This window comes from Lontra canadensis, unplaced genomic scaffold, assembly GCF_010015895.1.
Source record: "Lontra canadensis isolate GAN:19392208 unplaced genomic scaffold, GSC_riverotter_1.0 scaffold101, whole genome shotgun sequence".
NCBI classification, from domain to species: Eukaryota; Metazoa; Chordata; class Mammalia; order Carnivora; family Mustelidae; genus Lontra; species Lontra canadensis.
Window position 1 is genome coordinate 2,820,166 of NW_022631095.1, and position 14,845 is coordinate 2,835,010.

At 32.0% G+C, this 14,845-nt stretch overlaps 1 protein-coding gene across 1 annotated transcript in view; it reads left to right on the forward strand.

Moving 5' to 3' along the window:
- The window catches only part of ADAM2 (ADAM metallopeptidase domain 2), a 133,479-nt gene extending 119,689 nt beyond the window's left edge, over window positions 1-13,790 (forward strand). The window contains exons 17-21 of the mRNA XM_032838008.1: window positions 4,906-4,983; window positions 5,229-5,349; window positions 11,712-11,871; window positions 13,287-13,348; window positions 13,755-13,790. Coding sequence (XP_032693899.1) covers window positions 4,906-4,983; window positions 5,229-5,349; window positions 11,712-11,871; window positions 13,287-13,320 — 393 coding nt within the window. The 3' untranslated portion in view covers window positions 13,321-13,348; window positions 13,755-13,790. The remainder of the gene's footprint in view (window positions 1-4,905; window positions 4,984-5,228; window positions 5,350-11,711; window positions 11,872-13,286; window positions 13,349-13,754) is intronic.
- Window positions 13,791-14,845: the final 1,055 nt, after the last annotated feature.

Sequence of the window (14,845 nt, forward strand, 5' to 3'; positions counted from 1 at the left end):
CAACATCCTAAAGTTATAACAATCTAATTTGAATTGATACCAAATTAACTTCAAATACACACAAACCTCCACTCTTATACAGCCTTGCCTTCCACACTTGTATCAAAAATTATATTTTGTATTCTGTGTATCCATTAACATAAATTTATTATTATTTAATTTTATGCATTTATATTTTGAATCTCACAGAAGTTTTCAAAATTGAGTTATAAATGAAAATTACAATAATACCAATTTTTATAATTTCACCATTTTTTTACCATAGATCTTTATTTCTCTATATAAATTCTAGTTACAGACCAGCAAACTTTTATTTACCCTGAAGTATTCTCTTTAGTATTTTTTTTTACAAGGTCTTAATGGTATTAAATATCTCAACTTTTAAAAATTTGTTTCTTTTTAATCTGAGAATGTATTAGTTTCCCTATCAAATTCAGGACAGTTTTGTTGGATATAGAATTCTCAGTTATTAGGGCTTTTTTTTTTTTTTTTTCCATTTAGCAATTCCAACCTATCAGCAGAAGGTTTTTACTGAAGAATCTGCTGTAATCTTGTTAAGGATTCCTTGTACATGGTGATTCATTTTCACTTGCTGTTTTTAAGATTCTCTTTTTTTCACTTGCATTTGAGTTTTATTGTAATGTGTTTTGGTGTGAGTCTGTATTCATTTGTCTTATTGGAATTCAGTGGTTTCCTAAAACTTGTAGATCCATGTTATTCTTTAAACATGGGGAATTTTAAGCCATCATTTCTTCAAATAATCTCCCTGCCCCTTTTTTTTCTCATATACTTCAGGGACTCCCATAATATGTATTTTGATTTGCCTGGTGGTATTTCACAAGTCCTTTTGGCTTTGTTCATTTTTCCTTGTCCTTTTTTTCCTTTTTGCATCTAATACTCCAAAATTTAAAATACCCTCTCTTCAAATCACCAAAATTTGTTGTTGACCTGTATAGTGAATTTTTAAATTTAGTTGTTATATGTTTCAGCATCATAATTTTTGGGTTGCTATTTATAATTGCTATCTCTGTTGATATTCTCATTTTGTTCATATACAATTTTTCTGACTGACCTTCTTTCATTCTTAATCCAAATTTTTGTTTAGCATTGCAGCATATTTAGTTTGGTTATTTTATTTTAATTTTTTTAGAGACAGAGAACACAAGTGGTGGGGAGGGGCAGAGGGAGAGGGAGAGAGAGAATTTTAAGCAAGCTCCACTCTGAGCTTGGAGCCCAGAGCTTTATGCAGTGCATGATGCAGAGCTTGATCTCAGAACCATGAAATTATGATCTGAGCCTAAATCAAGAGTCAGATGCTTAACCAACTCAGCCACCCAAGGACCCCTTTAATGTGGTTATTTAAAAATAACTTTCTATCACTTCATTTTCTTCCTTTGATTGGGGCATGTTTTCCTGTTTCTTTTTCTACCTTTTGATTTTTTGTTGAAATTGGACATTTGAAAAAACAGATACTTCTAGTGTTTACAGACTGGCTCTGTGCTGGGACAGTTGGGTGTGCTCTGAGCGTGGGATCACTCTGAGAAGAAAGTTTGTGTTCTTCTTAGAACTTTTGTGATTATGCATTTTTCCTAAGCCTCCCTGTGACTTTTTCAAATTCTCACATACATGGATGCTTTCAAATGTCTATTTTTCCAAATAGTCTCATGCCAGCCTCTCCTTGGGGCTTTAGATGGTCTATTGTATATCTTTACCCATAATGTTTTGCTCCAGGTGTCTGTCTGAAAGTCTTAGCCCCCTTGCAGCTTTCCTGAGCAGTGTTCATTGTTTCTCCCTATCTGAGATTTAAGTTAGGTGGAACAGAAACCAGTCCTTCAAGCAGCTCCCAGGCAATTAATAATATTGAAAGTAAGGTTTCCTCTGATCCCTTCAATTCAAAGGAAATTATTGTGAACTCCGCAGTTTCCTCCTCCAGACCAAGACTGTGTCATGCTGGGGAAGGAGTGGGGCAAATTTGATAAAAAATACCACACATTTTTCTACCATTTTGAATGTGCTTATTTCTTGATTGGGCATTTTCTTGGTTGCTGTAGACCATTGTTTTTCTAGAGTTCCCATTGGTTATCTTAGCCAGCTTTTTTTCTTCTTCTTCTAAAAAATATCTCCAAGGGAGAATAAGAACTTGGGACTTCTCAGTGCACCATTTTATTGATGCCACTCCCCAGATTATTTTTTCAATATTTGGTAAAATCTTGTCATTCTGTCACTGGTGTAGGGTAAACATGATCATTTAAAGCCTATGTGATTAAAAAAAAAATAAATCCTATGAGATTGGTCACTGATGACCAGTGGAGGAATACTGGCCTCAATTTTGGTTAGTTTCATGGAATCACATCATCTCATATTTTGTGAACCTAAAAATAATTTTTACTTTGTCTCTGGTACAGCCATATTTTTTTAAAGAACATGTGTACATAATTTCTTAAAGAACATGTTTACATAATTTTTTAAAGAGCATGTGTACCAGAAAATGCCCTATTTTAAGTTCTCTATACATGAAGACTTCTACAGAATCTTATTCTACCATAGTGAGAGGTATAAGAAGATGCATCATTTTTTATCTCCAGCCAAATTTTTAAAAACCTGTTTCAATAGACTTTGGTGAAGAGCCATTGTTTTCTTTATATTACTATTATATGGAGATAAATAACTTCTGTGGTTTTCTAGCTAACTCCCCACTTTGGAATATATCTTTCCCTAGCCTTTCTGCATGGTACAACTGAAGTTAAACATGTTCAAACAAATGAAAAAAACTCCATTGAGAAACAGAATACTCATAATACCAACAATCTCTTCTCAACATTTTTCTCACTGGCTCATAGAATTTATTTAATGGTTCTGAGAGTTAAGTGTACCTTCTTCTGGACAACAGCTCTACTAATTATATATTTAACTTTTTTGTCCAAGTGCTAGTTAGATGTTAAGGCATTATTTTAACAGAACACATGTATTTTTAACTATAGCAACACTAGTCTGTATTCAGAACAGAACTTTTATACTATTGCCACAACCCTTCAGAATAACCCGGCCATGTATTTATCATCGGTATATTTCCAAGTCTTAAACAGAGGTATGGGTTGCCAAAATCATCAAACACCTTTAATGATATATATTTCCATATTTAGTAATGTTTAGCAAAATCTATTTGAGCAGATTCATTCTCTGGCTTTAACAATTAGTATATTATGGCAGTGCCTGGGTGGCTCAGTCAGTTAAGCATCTGACTCTTGGTTTTGGCTCAGGACATGATCTCAGTATCATGAGAATGAATCCCACATTGGGCTCTGCACTGAGCATGGAGGTCCTGATCTCTCTCCCTCTGCCCTTTCCCCCATCTATAAAATAAGTGAATAAATAAAACCTTAAAAAATTTTATAGGATGATCATATATTTTCAAGAGGAAAGAATACCAAAGAAATATTGACAATATTACTTAGAAAACATTTTTACAAAAACAATATAACCAACTACATGTTCTCTGGTTTACCATGTCACTCAGAGCCTTTCCATGAAGGCAATACATTTTTAGTTTTTTTTTTTTAAATATGAAGCATAGTTGAAAGAAATGGAAAGAAATTTCAAAAAATAATTGCTATACTTTCAAGCTTTCTGCTTAGCTTTCCCTACCTCATTTGATTGTACCACCACCAAGAGTGTTAGATAAATCAGAAATCTTGGTGTCATTGAGCTGTCTTTCTTCTCATCCTTCACATAAAATCGATAATTATAATTCAGTGTATTAAATTTCTAAACTATATCTCAAATACAACCGCGGATTTTCCTTTCACCACATCCACTCAGTTTCACTCTATGATTATCGTTTTCCTGGACTACTGTACCACTATAATGGTATCTTAATTTGTCTCTACATTTTCTCTTGTCCTTTCCAGCCTCATTTCCAAAACCTACTTTATCGGCTTTCCATCTTCCAATAAAATCTCTAAATACAACCAATTGTTTGTAAGTTATAGGCTGATTTTCTGCTTAAGAATGTAGGGTCTCCGTTCTGTCATAACAATTTTTATCACATCACATTTGACCTTTTTGTGTATTTTTATATCTTTTGTTGTGATATAAATATGATTTTTTTTGTTTACTGGTGTGTTTTCAGGGCAGGCATTTTTAGGACTCAATTACATAGTGAATTAATGATTGAATGGCTAGTCTTTGTGTAGCAGCTACACTGTTGTTAATATTTCTCAAATTTCTACACTATATTTCAGTGTAGAGAAATTTTAAATATTATTTCTTTTCCTATAAGTACTTTGTCTTTCACTCCTATTCTTTTTTTAAAAGATATTATTTGTTTATTTATTTAGTGGGGAGGGGCAGAGAGAAAGACAGAGAGAAACTTAAGCAGACTCCATGCTGAGTGTGAAGCCTGATGCAGGGCTTGATCTCATAACTCTGAGAACAGACCTGAGCTGAAACCAAGAGTCAGACCCTTAACAAACTATGCTAGTCAGGTACCCCTCATTTCTATTCTTGATTAAGTCATGTTCAACATCCAGACTTGATGAAGAGGTTAAAACTGTTCTCACATATAAGATAAATTACCTTTATTTTTAAAATTTTCTTTATTTTTCATTAAAGCATTTTTATTATAGTATTTGTGACATATTTATCTTCACTTTTATTTATTTCATGTCCATACATTTTATCCCAGTATAAGAAGGGAGGATACTTTTGTTTTCTTTACTATCAGATAATCAGAGTCTCATCTGGTGCTGGAAACATAGTAGCACTATAAAATAATCACTTAGTGTATTAACACTTATTGCTAAATGGATGTCTCTTATGTCAGAATAATATAGAATTCTTTTAGTGAAATGACAAATACAGATATTATTTCATATGTTAATCTATTTTGGCTTATTTTCATTTTAGGTTTGTAGGAATAAAGAATGTGTAGATGCTGCATACTTGAATTATGACTGTACTCCACAAAAATGCAATGAACAAGGAGTAAGTACCAGTAATATGATGTGAGAATATAAATCATTGAGAATAATACTAGAATGTAAACACATAATAGCGCGTGTGCACACACATGTGCGCGCGCGTGGGCACACACACACACACATTTATATACTCATAAACCACATAACAAGATTGGCCTTATTTTACCTAAGTATTATTTTTAAAATTCTACTGGAACACAAATAATTATAGCAACCTATCTCATAAGGTGATATTTCTCCTGGTTTCAGATATGCAATAATAAAAAGAACTGTCATTGTAACCCCAAATATTTACCTCCTAATTGCCAAACTACTTCTGACAAATGGATTGGTGGGAGTATTGACAGTGGCAATTTTCGAGGTGTACTCGGTGGTCTCTCTTCTGGTAAGTATTAATAGCAAATTGAAAATATAACTAAAACTATTTTAATTTATTAAATTTAATAAAATAACATTTTATTTACTTGTCTGCCAATCTATATTTAAATTATGTATGGACATCAAATAATAAGACATATTAGCTAACTTAAGTTTTACTGTAGAGAGTAATATAACATATGTAACATACATTATAAATAAGATATATCAGTAAAGGCCCAGCCAGTAAAATAGAAATGACTTTTGTCCTTCACACAGAAGGAATTCAATATAAGGCATTAGCTAACACATAATGGCAGAGTTGAAAGCCCGTCAAAGAATCTTGAGGCAACACAGGAATCCACTACTACTTCTTAGGTCTAGAAGAAAAATGGGAAGAGGTGGTATTACTAGAACCAGAATCTGAGGCACCTTCATGACATGTAACTATGGTCAAGGATACATACTAGGATCTAAATCATAGGGAGAGGTACTGTCCAGCATGAGGTAGAGGTATAGAGTATATGCAGCCACTATGGGAGATGCTGTGGAGGCAGGGGGATAAATATCATGAATATTTCATTATTCTGACTTTCCAAATGTTATCCAGTTATTCTTATTGGCCAAGTATAACTAAAGTCTGAAGTAGTTTCCTACATTTTTTTCTTTTTAGGTCCAAAGAGAATTGGGTTTTAGAGTAACCCAGCATATCCAACAATGCTTAGGGCCAGACTATATATGAAAACTTAAATTTAGGATAATTAAAGCATATTTTGAGCACACACATATCATTTCAGTTTGACCTTAGTGATGTTATTGATCCACAAAAAGTACAGAAGTGAGATTCTGACTGGGTCTTTTAGAATACCAATTCTTGTAACTCTCATTATTGGAACCTCATCTGTTGAAAATCATCTTCCCAATTTGAAATTTGATTACACTGAGACATAAAATGCAAATTCCCCAAATTCATGACACACAAAATGAACAAAATGAACAAAAGTAAATGATCATTTTAAAGTACTATATTTGGGGATACCTGGGTGTTTCAGTTTGTTAAGTGTCTGCCTTTGACTCAGGTCATGATCGAGTCCCCTATGGGTTTCCTTGCTCAGTGGGAGCCCTCTTCTCCCTCTGCCGGCTTCTCCCTCTGCTTGCCACTCCCCTTGCTTGTGCTCTCTCTCTGAAAATAAATAAATAAAATCTTAAAAATATAAATTACTACGTTACTAAGAAGTTTCCTGCATGTCTTATATCTTTCTCTCTGTGTATTTTATATATATGAAAACATCTTTGTGTGTGTGCGTGTGCGTGTGTGTGTGTGTGTGTGTAATAGAAAACAATTGGATAATTGTTAATAATAATAATAATTGTTAATAGATTTTTTTTTATTTATATAAAAAGAATCTAAGACATTAAGGCATTAGCTTTGGAACTGAATGTTGCACAGAAGGTAGAAAGACCTCTAGGAAACTGTTGAAGACTTTTAGTATATTGTTGAAATTGTCTTGAGAAGACTGTTGGTGAGCAATCCAAAGACAGCTTAAAAATATGTTATTAGATGTTGGAGAAATAGAGACATTTATTATGAAGTGGTAAATTGTTTGTCATCACTGCTGCCTGTGGTAATGTGGAAAGTAGAATTCACTGGTTCTGGTCAGCAAGATTTCCAGGTAGATTGTAAAGATTTCCAGAATGTGATTTAAGTAACTTATGATAAAACATGAGAAGACAGTAATAATTGATGAAAAATACTTCAATTTTCAAGTACAATGTAGATCAAACACAAAAACAGGATTTGGGGGTTTTTTGGTTTCATTTGGATTTAGTTTGAAAATGAAACATTCTTATCCCTGGACTCTCTTCCAACAAAACATTCTTATTGTAAGAAATGGCTAAAAACTAAATTTGAGATACTGAAAAATAAAATTTGACCTCAAAAATTAAATCAAGCACGTGACTGTAAGACCCTTTTAAAAATTATTTATTTTTTATATTATTTATATATTTTTAAAAAATTTTATTTGTCAGAGAGAGAGAAAGAAAACACAATCAGGGGGAGCAGCAGGCAGAGAGAGAAGCAGGCTTCCTGCTGAGCAAGGAGCCTGATGTGGGACTAAATCCCAGTACCCTGGGATCATGAACTGAGCTGAAGGCAGATACTTGACTGACTGAGAGACCCAGGTGTCCCTATAAGACATCTCCCCCCCACTTTTTTTTAAACCTCAGGAAGGTAGTGATGCATTTTATACATCTTAATCTATGCAAAGGGTCTTCCAAGTGATGTAGTAGAATGCTTCTAAAAACTGTCAAAGAATAAGACTATGAAGAATCTTAAATCAGTTATCCCATAGCAGTCTCACCAAGGTTTTATGCAGAAAAAGGCTTATCTCACAAGGATTTGTGGACACGGCCTTTGGTTAATGGGGTATATTTTTTACTTGACATACAAGAAACCTACACATTTTAAAGGATTTATATCAACTCAAAGAGTGATCAAAATAGTATATAAGCTATTTGAGTATCAATTAGATATGGGCAAGAAACAAGGCTGATAAAGCTATTCAGTTGTTAAAAAATGGCTATTCCTTTTGGAAAAGGAATTATAAATAAAAGGATATAACCAAGACACCAGAATGAAAACTTCTTTGATCTGTGGGTTTATAATCTTTAAATGTAACTACCAACAGAATTAAACACTTCTCTCCCTCCACACATTGGTATAGATGGTTTCACAGGTCAAATCCAGAAAATTTTTGCAAGGAAGAAATATCATTTTAAAAACTGGTAGGGGGTCAACTGGGTGCCTCAGTTGGTTAAGTTTCTGCCTTTGACTCAGGTTGTGATCTCAGAGTCCTAGGATCACCTGCATAGGGCTCCCTGCTCAGTGGAAAGTCTGCTTCTCTCTCTCCCTCTGCTCCCCTCCCACCCACTTATTCTCATTCTCTCTCTCTCTCTTTAGTAATTAAAATCTTTAAAAAATAAAAAAAATAAAAAACAAGTAAGGGGACTTCTTTACCTAATTGTATGAGGAAAATATAACCCAGTATCAAATCCATACAAGGAAGTTAACACAGAGAAATTACAGAACAATATCTTTCATAAACAGATGTAAACATTCCTAACAAAATATTAGCTCATCTTCTATACCTATCTATATTAAAAGGATAGTAATCCAAATTAGTTGGACTTTATCTTAGAAATGCAAGTCTCCTTAATCACTAGAAAGTCAATCAGTGCAACCAAATCAACAAAATTATTTTTAAAAAGCATATGACTTTCTCACTTGATACATAAAAATCATTTAACAAAAAATTCAACACCTTTTTATGAATTTTTTAAAGCAAAAAACAGAAGTAAACTTGATTACTCTGATAAAAAATTAAAAGGAAACATAGTGGGGTGCCTGGGTGGCTTAGTGGGTTAAGCCTCTGCCTTCGGCTCAGGTCATGGTCTCAGGGTCCTGGGATCAAGCCCCACATCAGGCTCTCTGCTTGGTGGGGAGCCTGCTTCCTCCCTCTCTCTGCCTGACTCTCTGCCTACTTGTGATCTCTGTCTGTCAAATAAATAAATAAAATCTTTAAAAAAATAAAAGGAAACATAGCTAATATAGTTTGTGATGAAATACACTGATTTTTAAAAAAAAAAAGTTGAAGATGAGGAAACAAATTATGTTCTCACTATGCCTATTCAACATTTTCCCATAAATCCTAGCCAGTGCAATAACAAAAAAGAAGAAATCAAGAGCATAAAGAGTATTAGAAATGATGAAATGAGACTAAGATGTTTTAAAGTACATAGAAAATCCCAAGGAATCTGCAAAACACTTTTAGAAATAATATCTTTTGAAAGGTCAAAGGAAATTTTCAGTCAGTAATATCCAAGATATATAAAGAACTTATCAAACTTAACACACAAATGCCAAATAATCCAGTTAAGAAATAGGCAGAAGACACAAATAGACATTTTTTCCAAAGAAGACATACAGTTGGCCAACAGACATATGAAAATATGCTCCATATCACTTATCATCAGGGAAATATAAATCAAATTACAATGAGATATCACATCACACCTGTCAGAATGGCTAAAAGTGGCAACACAGGAAACAACAAACGGTGAGAATGTGGAGAAAGGGAAACCCTTTTACACTGTTGGTGGGGTTGCAAATTGGTGCAGCCACTCTGGAAAACAGTATGGAGTTTCCTCAAAAATTGCAAATTAGAACTACCCTATGACCCAGAATTGCAATACTAGGTATTTACCCAAAGGTCACAAACACTGATTTGAAGAGACACATGGATCCTCAGATTTATAGCAGTATTATCTACAAAAATATTTATAATTATCTACAAAAATTATGGAAAGAACCCTAGTGTCCATCAATTGATAAATGAATAAAGAAGATGTGAGATTAGATAGATAGATGATAGATAAGATAGATGATAGATGATAGATAGAAAGAAGATAGATATAGATAGAAGATGTGAGATTAGGTAGATAGATAGATGGTAGCTAGCTAGCTAGATATAGATGATAGATAGATGATAGATATAGATAGATAGATATAGATAGATAAATAATGAAATATTACTCAGCCTTAAAAAAGAACAAAATTTGCCATTTGCAATGATGTGGATGGAGGATGGAACTAGAGTGTGAAAAGCTAAGTGAAATAAATTAGAGAAAGACAAATACCACATGATTTTACTCATATGTGGAATTTAAGAAACAAAACAGATGAATACAGGGGAAAGGGGGGAAATAAAAGGAAAACCCTAAGAGACTTTTTAAAAGAGATTCTTAATTATAGAAAATAAAAATGAAGGTTACTAGAGGGAAGGTGGGCAGAGGATGGTTTAAATGGGTTATGGGTACTAAGGATGGCACTTGTGTTGAGCACTGGGTATTATGTATAATTGACAAATCACTAAATTCTACTCCTGAAGCCACTATTATGCTATATGTTAACTAATTAGACTTTATTTTTTAAAGACTTTTTAAAAAATATTTTATTTATTTATTTGACAGAGAGAGAGAGAGACCACAAGCAAACAGGCAGGCAGAGGGAGAGGGGGAAGCAGGCTCCCTGCTGAGCAGAGAGCCCAATATGGGGCTCCATCCCAGGACCCTGAGATCATGACCTGAGCTTAAGGCAGAGGCTTAACCCACTGAGCCACCTAGGCACCCCAACTAACAAGACTTTAAATAAAAACTTGAAACAAAGAAAAACAAAAGTCAGTAGTATTGCTATATAATAGCAGCAGTAAATGGAAATCAACTTAAATTTAGTACCATTTATAATACTATTAAAATAAAAATTTTAGGGATAAATTTAACAAAGGATGTCTAATACCTTTACACTGAAACTAAAACAGAAATGCAATCATGTTAAATGAAACAAAATAAGTGGAGAAATATGTCATGTTTATCTATTGGAAGATTTACTATTGCTAAGATGTCAATTCTAATAAAATTTATAGATTAAAAAACCCAATCATAAAACCATGCAACTTTTTATATATTAACAACTTGATTCTAAAATATTTGCAAAAAGTGTCAGAATAGCAAAAAAAAAAAAAAAAAATCCCAGAAAAAGAACAAGAAGGACATCTTTGTCCATTTGGCTTATATTGCATTTACTTTATTATATAGTATGTATGTATATAGATTATATATATAGATTGTATATTATAGATTATATTTAGTGTGGCATTGGTAATTATATCTATTGCTTTATGGTTAATCAGTTTTTCAAGGAAAATGTAGGTAGTTCAATGAAGGAGGAAATCAGTTCAAAACATTATACTGTAAGAATTAAATATCCAAATAAGATTAAATGACATTTAAAATTTCAGCTTACTTAACAGTTTATAAGAAGTAATCATAAATCTGAACATATAAATGAAAACTATATATCTTCTTGAAAGAAGCAGAGAAATGTCCATATGACCTTCGAATAAGCAATAATTTCTTAGATAAGACATGAAAATACATATCAATACAAGAAATGAAAGGCAATTTGGACCTCATGAAAATGTTATAACATGTACAGTATTTACTAAAAATAGGGTATTGAGAAAAAGTGTTCTTTACAGAGGTGACACTTTCTTTTCATCTATATTATCAAACTGTTCTGAAAAGAAACTGTGAAATAAAAAGTTCTTAATAATGAAGCAAAGGAATATTATGGAAGTTAGAAATATTTTGGAGGGCACTTATGCTGTCAACTTATCTACTTTATTTAAAAACATGTTAATTATAAAATTATAAAAGAGTTAAAATTTCATATGTTAATAGTCATATTAAAATATAGAAATGCCTTTATTATATTCCTAGTAATTGCTTTTAAATCACTGATGTTTTCTCTCCTAGAAAGAAGCTACATTGAGGATATTTACCATCCCAGACCTACCAGATGGCCATTTTTCTTACTTATTCCTTTTTTCATTATTCTCTGTGTACTGATTATCACACTGGTAAAAGTTTATTTCCAAAGGAAAAAATGGAAAACTGAGGAGTATACAAGTGATGAGTATATTGATTTCATATTTCATATTATTTCATATTTAAGATTTATTACTTTTATAATTTGTTGGCATATATATTACTTATTAATAAATAACATCATCATGATGTAACTAATAACTCAAAATTAAAGAGAAAAATTTAAATTTGTATTTATATGAAAATATAATAATAATATATTAATAATTAGTACAATGGATGACAAACAGAATTTTTCCAAAAGTCAGCAATTTTAATTTGAATCTTATAACTAATTCTGTTTGGGTAAAATTAAGTGGAAATGATTTTTAGCTAATGTTTACCTCCATTTACTTTTGATCTTAACTATTAAATATATATATAAGCATTATTACTTTATTCTTTTTTATATATTTCAAAATATTTTATGAATATATTTTTTAAATTTGTGTTTATTTATTTGACAGAGAGAGAGATAACAAATAGGCAGAGAGGCAGGCAGAGAGGAGGAAGCAGGCTCCCTGCTGAGCAGAAAGCCCAATGCAGGGCTTGATACCAGGACCCTGAGATCATGACCTGAGCCGAAGGCAGAGGCTTTAACCCACTGAGCTACCCAGGCACCCCTCTTATGAATATCTTATTAAAAGAAAGCAGAAATCTTAAAAAATAGTCTTTCAGGCAGTTAAATAGATTGAGAGGCAACTAGAGATAGAAAAATTTAAAAATCAATAAATAATAGACTGAAAAATCTAGTTTGTAGTCAAAGCTAACCTTCTGAAAAAATAGAACAAATAGTTTTTCATTAGTTTTCATTAAAAGACCTTAGAAATATCTGAAAATTTGCTTCAAAATAAAATTAATATTAAAATCAGCTTACTTCAGGGAAATTGCTACAAAATAATTTTTGTCTTTGAATTTTATATCTGTGCTATTCATTTTATTTAATATAAGTAAATTTTATTAAAATATTAAAGTTGATAAGATAATACCAAAAGGGGAATACATTTCATAGAAATGTTTTGATAAATTTATGTAAAATTGCTGAAATAATGTGTGTGAAATAGTTAACATAATTCAACATTAAAGGAATATTCATATGTTGGATAACTGTATTATGGAAAAACTGATAACATATCTTTGAGGGGAAAAGCTAGTAAAATTAGTAGTAATAAATATGGCAGAAGATGAATCACGAGAAAGCTTAAGGCTATTTAGCTACATTTTACAAATATTGAAATTATGAAATCATTTTTAGGTAAAGTTGTATTACTGTTTTTTCTCATGTTAGGATTATTAGTTGAGAGGTGTTCTCAGTGGCAAGATATTCTCAAGTAGTAGCTGGTCTCAGAGTATCAGATCCTAAATAGGATTTCAAAGCTGTTTCAATATTGATGGTGTATACAAAGTTTTGTAGAACAAAGAAAATATAATTTTAAATGATTATATTTATTTTGAAACATATAGGCAACTTGAAAGTGAGAGTGAACCTAAAGAGTAACCAGGAAAACAGAATCCATCATATCACAGTGAGTATAAAATAGTTTAGGGGTTGAGACAGAAATAGAGAAAATTTAATGTATCAGATAAATGTAAATAATATAAATATATATTAATGATGATAGTCATATAGCTACATATAATAAAATTGAATTGGAAAATATTTTTCAATATTGAAAACTAGATCATAGGCACAGTAAACTATAAGTGACTTTTTAATTTGCCATTTAAAAACTTCTTTGCACTATGATCTTTTAATTTTTTTCTAATAATATCTAATCCTTTAGCATTTGTGTGTTCAGAAGTTGGTTATGAATAAATTGCATGATAGAACTCTATCTTATAATTAGGGTAACCTCATGCTCTTTATTGAATTGTCATTTTTAACTTAATTGGTTAAACAGGTAACTTTTCCCCTTTTCTTTATTCTTCCAGAGTAATTATCTTCAATGGACAGGAAAAACGGAAAAAAAAAAACAAAACTACATGCAAGCCCTGATTATCTGGGATTCAAAAACCTGCATATTATAGTTATGATAGACAAGAACATATAGATGTTTTTTAATATAAATATAATATACATTTATGTTTATATATAAAATTCCTCAGATGAATTATTTGTAAGATATGCATACTTATGAGTTTTTATATTACCTATTTCTTATTTTTAAAGTTATCTCATACTAATCATTAGTATGCACTAACTCTGTTATTAGTAGGAATGTGATACAGTTGATAACATAATAAATCTAATACCATGACTAAAGCTCACTGTTATATTTTAAATTGCAGTGCTATGTAGTTATGTTATAGTCAGGTCTGTTACCAATCAAAAAACAATGATCCTAAGAATTGGAAAAAATTCTCAATTTTATGCTGCCTGAAAAAGACACAACTCAGTTATATAAAGGTTCAAGGTAAAGTATGGGAAGATATATACTGCGAAACTTTACACAAAAGAAAGCTTGATAGACTTTAACACTGAAAACATTCATAGAGATAAAAAATATAACACAAGGGTTATTCTTTTTTAAAAAATTTTATTTCTTTATTTGAGAGAGAGAGAGAGCATGGAGGGGAGGGCAGAAGAAGAGGGAGAAGCAGACTCCCTGCTAAGCATGGAACCTGACATGGGACTCAGTTCCAGGACCATGGGATCATGACCCAAGCCAAAGGCAGATGCTTAACTGACTGAACAACCTAGATACGCACAAAGGGTTATTCTTAAAAGGAAATTACAATAATACAAATGCATTGGTCAGGGTACTCCAGAGAAGCAGAACCAATAGGATATCAGTGCTTGAGAGATGATAGAGGTGGTATAGGTGATAGATGATAGATGATGATTGATAGGTAGATGATAGATGATAACAGGTAGATAAATAGATAAATGAGAAGATTTGTTATAGAAATTGGTTCATATGTTTATGGGGGCCAAGAAGTCCCATGATCTGCCATATGGATGCTAGAGAACCAGGAAAGCTGGTGGTATAACTTAGTATGGATCTAAAACCCTGAGACATGGA